Source organism: Emydura macquarii, unplaced genomic scaffold, assembly GCF_026122565.2.
Source record: "Emydura macquarii macquarii isolate MOO-44397 ecotype Brisbane River unplaced genomic scaffold, CSIRO-AGI_Emac_v2 contig_312, whole genome shotgun sequence".
In the NCBI taxonomy this organism is placed as follows: Eukaryota; Metazoa; Chordata; order Testudines; family Chelidae; genus Emydura; species Emydura macquarii.
The window spans coordinates 2,589,196-2,602,132 of NW_027130449.1; the positions used below are offsets into that span (position 1 = coordinate 2,589,196).

The 12,937-nt window shown below is 49.2% G+C and overlaps 1 protein-coding gene across 1 annotated transcript in view; it reads right to left on the reverse strand.

Annotated features, from left to right (window-relative positions):
- KIRREL3 (kirre like nephrin family adhesion molecule 3) overlaps window positions 1-12,937 on the reverse strand; it is a 236,664-nt gene that overhangs the window by 141,370 nt on the left and 82,357 nt on the right. The window contains exons 5-6 of the mRNA XM_067566835.1: window positions 9,026-9,183; window positions 3,917-4,067 (exon numbers count right to left, since the gene is read on the reverse strand). Of these exons, the coding sequence (XP_067422936.1) occupies window positions 3,917-4,067; window positions 9,026-9,183 (309 nt within the window). The remainder of the gene's footprint in view (window positions 1-3,916; window positions 4,068-9,025; window positions 9,184-12,937) is intronic.

The window sequence follows — 12,937 nt, forward strand, 5'->3', positions numbered from 1 at the left end:
TGCATGAAGCTACCTTAGCCCTTCCTTGCATGGGGCTGACAGGCGCAACACAGACTCTCACCCAAGGTGCACAGTGAATGCAAAAGCTTCTGCTTGTTAGGATGCGGAAAACTTTCTGCGGTGGGTGCATCACGTTTTCAATGGCACAGGCCCATGCCCACTACATTAGGCAGCAAGGACTCACTTCTTCCAGGGATAGAGCGCGCAGACCCCGATTTCATCAACCCACGGCACTACTCAGGTGCTTTGGGCCAGACCGCTCAGCACCTTGCAGGATGGATCTCAGAGTGGGCTGCCTAGCTCGTTTTGCCAGGCACGCATGGACAGGGCTTAGATCTCAGGTTAAAAGGGCTACAGACTACGCACCACTTCTCAGCTGCACTAAGACCCATTTACACAGCTGTGGCAGCCCAAAGGCTCAGTAAGGAAGGTGTACATTTCACCCACATTAAGGCCCCTTTAGACTGTCACTGGGTGTGTGTAAAGGAGCCTTGCTGTAATTGAGAACCAGGGTCACAGTTCTATGTGTAAGTGAAATTTGATTTCCAAACCTTCATTACTCAAATCAAAACCAATTTTCCCAGCAACATTTTTCTTCAATGTGGGCTATTTCCAAGCCAAATTTCAACTCAGACCCCAGACATTTTGATGCTGGAGTTGTTCAAATAAAGTGATCCAAGCAGTTCTTTGTTTTTATAATGGGGCCTGGGAATGTTTCCTTCTCTCCTCTCATTCAGAAAGGATAGCACATCTTTTGCTCAAACTGCCGGGGGTGGGGGGAACGCAGGCAGAGACTAGACCTGGAAAGCTTCAGCCTGCGAGATGAAAAGTCTGTACCATTGTGGATGACTGAGAACAAGGGGTTAAAATGGAAACATCCACGCTACTTTAGCTACAGCTCTCATTAGCACACCAGCTGCAGCACATACCTTCATGCACATTGGACGAAACTGACCGTCAACACGAGGTGTAGGCACTATCCAAGTCCAAGCTCTCCACACAGGGGGATTTCACACTCCCTTCTGAAGCCTTATGCACCATGTATCCATCCACTTTAACCCGTAGGGCTTGATTCTGAACTGCTATGCACCAGGCAAAGCCATGGACACCAGTGCCAAGTGGCTATACGCAACGCAACCCTTCTAACTGGGCAGCTTTTCACATCTCCTTTGTACAGGTCATACGAGTACCTGGATGCATAGCTAGCTAGACAGAATGAAGAAGGAGAGCTAGCCAGAGATTGCAACATGCAGATAGCTTGATAGCTAGATGTAAATGGCTGTAGATGGATGTAAATGATGACACAGGCTCTGCTACATCGGAGTGGCCAGTGGTGGCTGCAGGTAGCCAACTGTGGCTCCCTGATCGCTGGCCACTTGGCCTCGGCAGACATTAGAACAGCAGGAGGACTTCTCTAAATTCCACTACTGACGTCAGCTCCAGAAGGGAGCTGGTGGAGTCCTAGGCATAGCGAAGTGCCCCCCACATCCTGCCCACAGTTTGCCTACTGGCATGTCCCCTCCCCCTGCTTACACCAGGGAAGGAGCCGGTGCAGGAGGCTGTTATGCTGTCTCCAGCAGCTTAATACCTACACAGGGAAAATTCCCCAGGGGTTATCTCCAGCCAATTTAAGTTCAGTGGAAAGTGAATGTAGCCGAGTGGAAAATCCATCTCACAGAATGTAAGGCAGTGGGGAACCAGGCTGTGTATGCTGAAGGGATGCACAGAGGTGGGAGTACGCTCTGTCTTCAGGGTTGAAATTCACCCCAGCGCAGACGGATTAATCCGTCTTGCTGTTATTATACCCTTCCATCTTCCATCCAGCGCTGTTAAATTGATATCCTCATTAGAGCCCATTAAAAGCAACATTCTTTTAATAGCTGGATGGGATATTATTATTATTACTTTCACAGCATGGCGCATTTAATGGTTTGGAGTAGAAATTGTTCTTCTTTATTGGGTCTCTCCCTTTTGAAATGGATTCCATCAGGCTCACATCGCCTGCCCTGTTCTATACAGCTCAGTCTAATGATGTCTCTGGCTTTCTGTTGTTGTTCACTGTGTGTGCAGCTGTGGTAGCCGACTGCTGGCTGTGAAATAACCTGGGCCATTATCTCATTTTATCTTACCGATGCTGTCAGGACGTACTACAGAGCGACCCAAGAACCTGCTAATCTCCCGGCCGAGAAGCTGGGAGTCTTAAATGGAGAATTTTCTGCTGCCCTCTACTTTGCTCAGTTAGTTTTAATTGGAGTACGGAAAGCAGTTGACAGCCTAATATTTAACACCGTGCAATTGCAAATTGTTGGTAAATACAGCTGCAAGAATTGTGTGTGCAGATGAAGTGGGGCGGGGAGAGGGGTCCGCCTGAGCCTGACAGCAGCAGATATTGAAAGGGAGTTAGGGTGTCATCGATGGTGCAGATGAGATTCTCACCGATGGAAATCTTTACTTAGGGGATCTATGTAAAGTTTGGCCAGTCCTGCTCTCTGTATGGGCTATCCGCATCAGCTGGGGTTTTAAACTAGCCACATCAAACTGGGATCAAATGAGATTGGGATATTTTTGCAAGCCTTCAAAAGTCTGTAGGTGGGGGATCACAGAGACGGCTGTAGAAGTTCTCTGTTGTGGGCTAGGTCGCTCCGTGATGGGGATGGGTTCTAAATGGATTTAAAGAAGCTGTCCCAGTCCTGACATTTTCTAACTAATTAATGAAATTCCCTCTCGATTCATAGCTCCCAAAGCCAGCAGGGAGCAGTGTATGATCATCTAGTTTGACCTCCTGCATAGGACAAGCCATAGAACTTCCTCAAAATAATTCCTAGAGCAGAGCTTTCAGAAAAACAGCCAGTTTGGATTTAAAATTGTCACTGATGAAGAATCCACCATGACTCTTGATAAACTGCCCCAATGGTTGGTTACTCTGACTGTTAAATATTTACACCTTATTTCCAGTCTGAATTTATTTAGCTTCAACTTCCAGCTATTGGATCATGTTAGACCTTTCCCTGCTAGACTGAAGAGCCCATTATTAGATATCTGTTCCCCTCATAGGTACTTACAGACTGCAATCAAGTCAGCCTTAACCTTCTCTTTGTTAAGCGAAATAGGTTGAGTTCCTAGAGTCTATCATTATAAGACAGATTTTCCAATCCTTTAACTATAGGCAATGATGGACCTAATGCTTGTTTGAGACCTCTTTAAATCCAGGTATAGAGCCCTCAGCTTCAAAGTCCTGGGTTCGAATCAAGCCTACGCTGCGTCACTGGTGAATGAATCTGCTTGGATCAGCTGTCCCTTACGTGGGGTAGGTTGGTGGCTTCAGACATGTGCTTGGTCAACAAAACCACCATCATAATTGGCCTGGTTGCCGCAGCACTACACGCATGGACTATGGAGGGCAAAAGCATGGAGCCCTAGGAGCTCCCGCTGCTAGGGACAGGCTACGCAGTTTGTGTAGAATCAGAATCTTTGCTCCAATGCTGAATCTCAGCAAGTCCCCGCTCCCTCCACCCCCCACCCATTATTTTGTTCCTTTTCTTCCTGCTTCTGCAGTTGTTGGTTCTGTGGAAATGGGCCTTTTGGTGGCATCTGGCCTGGCATTTCCACTCTCAGGAGATAGCTTGTCTACACAGAACACACAGATCAGTTTTGCAGCCCCAAGGATTTTCCAGAGCCTGGAGAAGTTCTAGGGAGCTGTCCTGCCTTCTGAGTGCTATGCCAGATCAGCCTCCTCTGGCTACTCTCACAACTGCACAAACAGAGATGGGCTGGAACCAAGCCCCAAACTGTCATCCTGATCCAGTTCTGAACTGAGAGCCAAACTCTAGCAAAACTCAGTCATTCAGGAAAGAGCGAATCAGGGCAGCACCGTGTTAGAAGCACGCCCAGCTGGCCTGGCCGGCCACACACTCACGCTGTATGTCGATGGTGACGGACGTCTCCTTCCCGCTGGGAATGGCTTTGTTGGTGGCCCGGCAGATGATGCTCTGCCCGTTCTCGATGTCAGAAGGGGTGATAAAAAGGGTGCTCACAATGCTCTCCCTCTTGCCATCTCGGAGGAGCGTCTGCAGGGGGAGAAACAGGGATGAAACTTGATTACTGCTGAAAGGGGCAATACATTCTTTATTATTAGGTGCGTTTATTATGTTAGAGCCTAGGCAACCAACCAAGCATGAGGTCAGGTTGTGGTAGGCGCTATAGAAACAGAGTGGTAGACAGTCCTTGCCTGCAGAGCTTACAATCTTAATTATACCAATTCCTCTGTGGTTTGCAAAGGAGCCGATGGGAGTTAGGTGCACAAATTCCAATGAGTTTCAATGGGAGTTGGGTGCTTATCTCCCATAGGTTCCTTTGAAAGCTGCAGGACCTTGCACCTGAGGATGACAGCTCTGGTGAGAGTCATCCCACTCGCCATCCCAGACTGGGAGGCGTTTGTATTGTCAACTGGACATACTGTGAACAGCCATCAGGGGAGTTTCAAAGCCAGTGGCCTGTTTCTTGCACCGTGTCACCTTACACCCCTGTGCCAAGCAAGTGTGAAACGCTGCCATGGCAATGCATTAGCATTGCACACCCACTCTGCACAACGGGAAATGAGCACAGATGCTGCCGGGCAGTGCAAGATGAAATCCTGAAGGCTACAAGGGACCGTAAGTTTCCTAGAGAATTAGCATAACGTCACCAATTGTTGCAATGTATCGCGTTGTGCAAACTGCAATTCCACCTCCCGGGAAGTTTGCTTAGAGCGAAGGAAAGAAGGAAGCCATGTGGTCTAGTGCTTGGAGCAGAGAGCTGAGCACCAGCGGCCAAATCCATCCCAGACTTAAATCAGAATCAGGCCTGAGGGCTCCTGGGTTCTAATTTTGGGTCTGCCTGTGACTCACACTGTAGCCTTGAAGAATCAGCTCTTTGTGAATCCACCTCTGAATTTCTACAGGGGGATCACACCACCTCCCCAGCCAACAAGAGAATTAACACTTGTGTGAATTAATTATTGTTATTGACCTCTGGACCTCTGATTTAGGTTAATCAGACAGGTAATGCGTGCCATGAGAGAAAGTATTAAATAGCCATTAACAAGCTGCACCAGATGATGTGTTCGGAAAGGGCTGAGGCCGCCAGCCTCTGTGGCACTCCATGCCACGCCCCAGGACTTGCCAAGGGTCAAACATTGCCAAACGCCAGCCCTTATTTTCCTGGGTTTTCACGTTCGGGCATTTCAAGCACTGTCCTTGCCGGGTGTGAAGTTTGATCCCATGACAATTGGTGGCACTTGGTGTGTGATCCGGCTCCCACTGAGGTCTATGGGGGTTTTAACACTGGCTTTAATGGCAGCTGGGTGGCCCTTGGAGCAGAGACACTCCCCATGTGGACAGGTGCTGGGCATGTCAGTCAGCTCATGTGCTTTTGGCTATTCTGGTTCAACATCGAGGGCCCGATTCTCCTCCCACTTACACCAGTTTTCAACATCACTGGGGTTGTGCTGGCATGAGAGGAGAGAGCAGGCCCTGAGAACCCTCTGGGGCTTTTAATGGCACTGCTTATTACATGGGGGGATGCCCATGGCAGTTAGTCGTGGTCCATGGCACTGAGTCAGGCGGGATGCCTCCAAAATGACTCTGTGGAAAGGTTGCCACGTGGGCTCCCCCGCCTACATCAGCCCCAATGGTATGGCTGGTAGAGAAGGGGCATCTCTGTGCACAGAGTCTAGAGGGACCCCCTCCTTGCTGTCCGGATGCACACAGGCTGAACTCTGTCCCTTGCAGAGATGCTGGGGCGGGGGGAGGCTCTGTGCAACCTCTCCACACCTTCTGCACTGCGTGGGGCCAGCTGCAGCCCGTCCCTGAGGTTTAGGCCCTAGGATCCCATCTCCTCAGTTGCTCCCCCCAGGGCGGAATGACGCAACTACTTCGTGTGCCATTTGGTGTTTCACTCTCCAGTTCCACGGGCTGGGATCTTGATGACGTTCTTAGGCAGACAAGTCACGCCATCCATCAGTGCCCTAAGTGCAGGGGGCTACACTCCCTGCAGAAACACCAACAGCAGCACAGCCTTCTCCACCCCAGGATAACTAGGAGCTGCACAGGGCCTGGGGTCAAATATCGCCATGGTGGTGGTGGAGAGCATGCTTGTGAGACAGAGGGGCTATCCATCACCTGTACTTCTACTAGTCACTCCACTCCCCGGATGCCCCCTGTATCGTCACCTCTGCTTTTCGGGGGAAGGACTCCAAGGCAGAGCTGGTGCTGCGCAGTCGTTTATCCCAGCGCCTGCTGGGCGTAAATTGTAACCACTCTGATTCGCTCCTGTTACACACCCACTTCGCACCCGTGCAAATGACGTCCCAAACTGCAGGGCAATGGAGGATCAAGACCTGCGTCTATCAATGGCACAAGGGTGATAATGTATAACCCCCGTCTATATCACCCGGAGAAGCACATGCCATCAGAGGAGCAAATGAGGCAGCTATTAATATGCTTCATATGCTGCGTGAGCACTTGGGCTTTGGAATTCATACAAATACAGATATATTTGAAAAGGGGCTGATATTCCTGCAGCAATTGGCTAGTCTGAAATGGAGAGGGCTTAATTCCTGATTCCCCAGGGCCAGGACTGACCCAGCCCACGGCGGAGAGGAAGGTTTGGAGGATTGCAGTTAGTTACAAACCATTACATGTTAATGGCCAAGATTTTAATTAATTTCACTCAAATCAGTGTAGAGAGAGGTCAGTTCTTTCAGGTTTTAATTAATGCCGGCTGCCGTGTGGCATCCTGGGAAATGGGGGCAGGAAGGGGCAGCTGTGGGTTTGATTTAGTTTTTTGCTCGCTCCACGTGGCATGTTGCAAGAGGGGGATTGAGGCTGTGCTGATCAGGCGAGTCACATTATTGCGGGCTAGAGGAGCAAGGTGTGTAGGGCGCAATGGGGTGGTAGATTTGTTCTTGACCAGAAGCACGAATTGCTGGCAGGTCACCCTCTACAGCTGTGGGCTCAGAAGCAAGCCGGAGACTGCTGACGGAAGGGGAAATGGAATGTCATAGGGTTTGGGTGCAATAAAGCAGGAAACCTGTGATGCTGCAGGCAAAACAGATGGCAGAGGGGGACAGAAAGGTCATAATGCCTATGCAAATTAGATGCTAACTTCTTCAGAGTAGCCAGAAGGCCTGTAGGGCCCAGCTGGCTCATCTGTGGGGGGCTCCAGGCAGGGAAACGGAGGCAGCCCGGGACAGGGGAGACTGATCTTCCCAGGGGCTGTGATCAAATGATGGTTTGCGGGTCTCACTTTGTAAGAGAAGTAAGTATGTTTTCTGTTCCATGCACCATTCCTTCGGGATGCCCAAGAGTTTCCAAACAGCCCCTCTTCATCATGCACCTGTAAACCTTGGCCCTCCCATTGCCCCCCGAGGCGCGGACATCTCTCCCCTTCCCCTCCAGGGCTGGTAGGTAGGTTTAGGCTCTGGGTTTGGTTGGTTTCTTATAGAAATACCCCCTCACCCCCGGCACACTTCTCCCCATCTATCTCAAGAATCCTTGTGGTATCTAAACCCTGCTTTCACCATCGGCAAGGGACTACTCTTCCCACCTCATCTAGATCCCTGTAGCATCTGCTTGCATGTCATGCAATCATTCACAGCTGCTTCTGTACAACCCCCACTGGAGCACCCCTCCTGGTCTGTAATGGGTGCATTGGGTGAACTGCAGCTGGGACCCAGGATTTGAACAGCAGTACATGCTTGAGGCCAGGACTGAACTGCAGAGGCAGATCAGGTAGAGGAGCTTTGCAGGATTCAAGTGCATTGGCAGAGCTCTACAGAGGCCTAGGACTTGAAAAGCCAGGGGTGGGATGGGGTGGGGTGGGGTGGCTGCCATGACTCCACCTCTCCTGAAAGCCTCCCTTGGGCCTCTTGCTCCAACTAATGAAGCTTCTCATCCCAGCTCTTTAGCCTCCAGAACGTGCAGATGCCACGCCTGGCTTCTCACACGTTCAAGGCAGTGCCACCCCATCGGCCTGTCCTCACACCCAGACACTGGCTCCCCCAGTCGGGTTGGAATCCAGGTCAGAATTACCCTCTTTCTGCTCTCCATTACACTGGGGTATGTCCAGAGTAACTCCACTGACCAGGGTGAAGTTACTCCACAATTATACTGGTGTAACTGAGAGCAGAATCCAGCACTTTGTTTTTAAAGTTCACCTTGGACCTGCTCCAGCCAACCAACCAACCAACCAAAGCGGCCTTTGAGTCTATACTCCCCTCATGGAGATGGAGTAAGGCTAGAAGAGGGGCATTGACAGCTTCTGTCTGTCCAAAGGAGCCAGGCACTTTCCATAGCAAGAGATGGACCATGGGATCTTCTGACCTCACCTTTTTACAGCTGGGCAACACCCTCTGGTGGTTTTAAAATCTTTGATAGGATTCCTTGATCCCAGAACTGGCCTTGCCTGACTAGAACAGCCATGCAAATTCCAACTACAATGGCCTCCAGAAACCTCAGTGGAATTTCTGGAAAGCAGGGTAGGATCTCTTCCAATTTGAGCTGGAGTTTCTTGTGGGTAAAGACTTGGAATGAGATATTTGGAACAGCATCAGTGCCATCTACCAAGCTTTCTGCAATAAAGTTCTGGCCACCGCAAAAAAAAAAAAAAAAAAAGTCTATACCTCAGGGATTTCATCAGCAATTCATTGCTGGATGGTCATCTGATGTGACCAGGTGATACCAGGAGTTTAAATCCACCAAGAACGATCATGTTATTGTGAAAAAGAGAGATCTTCTAGATCCACTGAGGCAAGAGCAATGGAAAATCACAAACTACCCAGGAGCATGAAGGACAGAGCTGAAAAAGAACCCCACACCTCTTGGTTTCTAGAGATGCATTCGGTCACCTGGCTCCACCCTCTCTCTGCTTCACCACATAGCAAAATCTTGTAAATCCAAGCCTATAATAATTCCAAGACTTCTCTGCAAGATGAGCAAAAGAGCAGTCCCACGTCCCCAACACTGTCCCAAACTCCAGCACCCCTGACCTTGGAGTAGGTGGCTCCATTTATCACTTCTCCGTTCCGCATCCAGATGATGGAGGCTGCTGGTTTAGCATTGTCGGCATGGCAGGTCAGGTTCAGGGGATCCCCAGCTCTCAGGCTAATGACCGGGCCCCCAGTAATTACTGGGTCATCTGGAGGAACTGCAAAGAAATCAGACAGGAGAAAGAATGCAGTTTAAAAGTTTAAGCCAAGTTACCCATTGCTTGCAAGGTCTGTCCTGCAGCTGTACTTAGCAGGGCCCATGGAGTGAAAATGGCAACCAGGAGCCAAACAGGGCTCTAGTACATCTCTACAACCCCAAGACAGTCAGTTTCAATTGTGCTGTGGCTGATGGCAGAATGTAGCCTGACCTTCATACCATACAACTTGGCTTGGTTTTGTTGCTTGCACATTAGCTGTGTCCCAGAGTCAAAACACAGCAGCACAGGCAGGCTGATATTTAAGAGGCATAGACAAGGGAGACAAGGGATAAGTTTTCAGCAGAGATTTGAAATGAGATGAAGAACTGATTGCATGGTGAGATGCAGGAACATGTGAACTAGCAGAGGAGAAGGCTCTCACACAAAACGTAGGCAGAAGGAAAGAGGCTGGAAGGAAGGCAACACAGAAAGGAGGGAGACAGAGATTACACAAGAAAGACAAAGGTCTGTGAGGTTGTTAGGCCAAGTCCATGACATTACGCAGCAAAACAAAAGAGCAGCACATGCACTTTCAGTCTAACAGGGAATGAAAGGTCATGGAAAGCAACAAGAAAGGACAAATTAAAAAGTTCCAGGGGAGAGCACAGCGTGTGCATCCCCTCCATAACAGTCTGCAACAACACTGAGAACAAAATGGCTGCTAACCTCTGCATGCAGAAAAAGTTCTTAGAAATTAAAAGGGCAGCACACAGAAAGCAAAGAGATACCACGTCCAGAACTGAACATACCACATTCGGGTGGCTTCTAAACACTAGAAGGGCAGGTTAGAAGCACAACTTAGAAAGAAGAAGATGTGAAACCCAAAGGACTGGCCACTGAAAATCCAGCACTAGGCTGGCAAATGTGGAGTCTTTTTCTTCTTATCTTACCTTAACTTTTAAAGCCTGATTTATGCCCAGCCCGCAGGGGAATTTTGCTGTGCACCTGATACTGTGGGGGTGCTCTGGGGATTGTGAGTGTGTGCAGTAATGGTGTGTGTCTTTTATATAAACAAATATTTTAACTTCTTAGGGAGTTTGGCACTGGAAGGTTGAGATCACAACAGCCAGACAGAGGGATGCATGTGCTGTTCAAACCATTGCTTGGACATGATTAAAATGTTAATGGTTAAAGGGTTACGGAAGTTTGTTCACTTGAAATTTGGAACAATGGCCTGTGTGACCACAGGGAGGAGCTGGGCTATTTGCACCTGGCATTTGTTTGCTAGATCACCGTGGGCCTGGGGTATTTGCAGAAGCTTAAGTGGCCGCAAGGGGATTTGGCGGAGGAACGGAGCTCTGTTTTGAAACCTTCATTAACGATCGTGGCTGAAATGCTGGAATCAACACCAACATGTTTGCACCATATATTTATTTATAATGTTGCTGACTGCACTCACCTAGTGAGATACACATAGCTGATTTTATAAGGCCCCAGGGAGAGAACTGTCATGCAATCTAACGTACTCCATTCAAGAGCGATACGAGTGAAGAAATGCAAGGTGCTTGGTCTAATAGAACAGACAAGAGCAGCGAGCAGACACAATTTCAGTCCGTTTTACACACTGACAAGGAGAAATGACTTCTTATAATCAGACTATGGGGCAAATTCATCCCTAGCTCCAAATTCACTGAAGTCAGTGGAGTTGCAACCGAAATTCATCTAGCCCAACATTTCTGTCTGTTTCGGTGTAACCAGGGACAAGATCCTCAGCTGATATGATATGAATCAGTGTTATTTTGTTTAAGTCAGTGGAACTACGTCAATGTATACCAGTGGAGCATTAGCTCCACAGGAGTTTATACCAGCTGCTGAGACTGTGGCCCCCCAGTGTTAGCTACGCAGAGTAACTTTTCTCATGGCACAACACATTAAGATAGCCTCACCTTTCACACTTGTGGGTATTTATACTTTCACTCAGCACCATGGTATCTAGTAGCCAGGGGCTGATCAAGATGTGGATTTTTAGCTTTGCAAAATTTGAGATGTGTGTTCAGATGGGTGTTTTGGTTCTGCCCATTAGAGTGATGGATGGAGTCTGGAAAATTTCTCTCTGCCTTCAGATTTCAAACACCCCAAAGATTGAGAGGGCTGGAATATGGAGGTTTGGTTATAGACTGGCTACAGCAAAAATTATGTTCTATCTGAAGCACCCCGAAGTCCTCCATTAACATAGTACCTAAGCACCTCACTGTCTTTAATGTATTTCTCCTCACACACCCCTGTGAAACAGGGAAGTGCTATTATCCCTGTTTTACAGATGGGAAACTGAGGCACAGAGTGATTAAGTGACTTGACTAAGGTTACACAGGAAGTTTGCAACAGAGCAGGAATTTGAACACAGCCTATGTGTTCTATGCTACTGCCCTAACCACAGGGCCATCCTTCCTCTCTGCAAATTAACATTCTGGGGTGAAGAGGGTGTATAAAGGGATTTGCACTGGCTCCTCCTCAGCCAGAAACTTTGCTAATAACCTCCCCGCAGATCCCCAGATCTCATGGACCCAATCTGACACCGGCATAAGCGAGCGCAAATCTCACAGATGTCAATGAGGGGGACACCCATTTGTGCCAGGGCTGAGATGAGTCCTGTGCCATCCTAAAGGCATTTCCCTACATGCAGAGAGTTGCTAGAAGAGCAGGGTCTGTAGTGCAATCAGTTGTAGGTCACTCAGCATGGCTGGACCAATCAAAATAATCAATTTAGGTGAGATGAATTTAGGTGAATTCGAGGTGAAGAATTGGATGCAGGCAGGCCTGAAGCAGCCTCCAGTCATGGGGAAGGGGACTGGCACTTTAGTTTTGGTTTCCCTGTTGCTTTAATGCAACAAAGTTACTGTCTCCTCTTCTCTACCTCTCATTACAGTAGGGTTGCCAGGGCCCACTCATCTGGAAGGAGATGCCCTCGTTCTGCATTCATTTGAAGGCTTTTTCCGAGCTTCTCCCTCTGAAGAAAGATTTTGCTGTGGGTGTTGAGGAGCATTCCTTTGAAATCCCCATCAATCCAGCTGTCACTGCCTGACAGCCTGCTCCGAGCACAGCCTCTCATTAAAGCTCCAGCCCAGCTCTGTATCACGCACATCTGGGATTCGTCTCTTTCTGGAGCTAGGAATCCTTTCAGAGAAGAGATGCGGAGTGATGGGAACTGGGTGGAGGCAGGCCGAGGGCAGCTGGAGGCTGTTCCCATCTGTCGGCCGCAGCGCCGAGCGTCGCAGTGCGTGGTGGATATAGGACCGCATCCCCAAACAATACAACACACTGACACTAATTGGAGATTTCAGCCAAGAACTGAATGAGCCAAGGACTCTCTCTCGTGTGTGTGGGGGGGTGGGCGTGGCTCTCAGCTTAGGTATGGGGTGCATCAACCAGGTCTGCTACGTCCTGAACCCACACTGGGGGATAACCAGAGGGCTTTGTTTGCCATGGCTGTCAGTCCAGCACTTTGCCCAGCTCCAAACTAACATCCCCTTCTGCTTATCGGAAAGGCGGATGCCGCAGAGAGCGGACTGCCCTCTCACTGCAGACAGACCCCACCATATTTCAGATGCCACTTGGATTTGGCCTGCAGGCCCTTACGACGGACACGGCTTGAGCTGAGGGTGGGTGTGTGTGTGGGGGGCGGGGAGGAGGCTGTGCTGTTCCTGGTGCTCAAGTAGAAGATTTATTTGAGGACAAGACAGAAAGGTGTTCTGGTGACGGCAGGCATAGACAGACA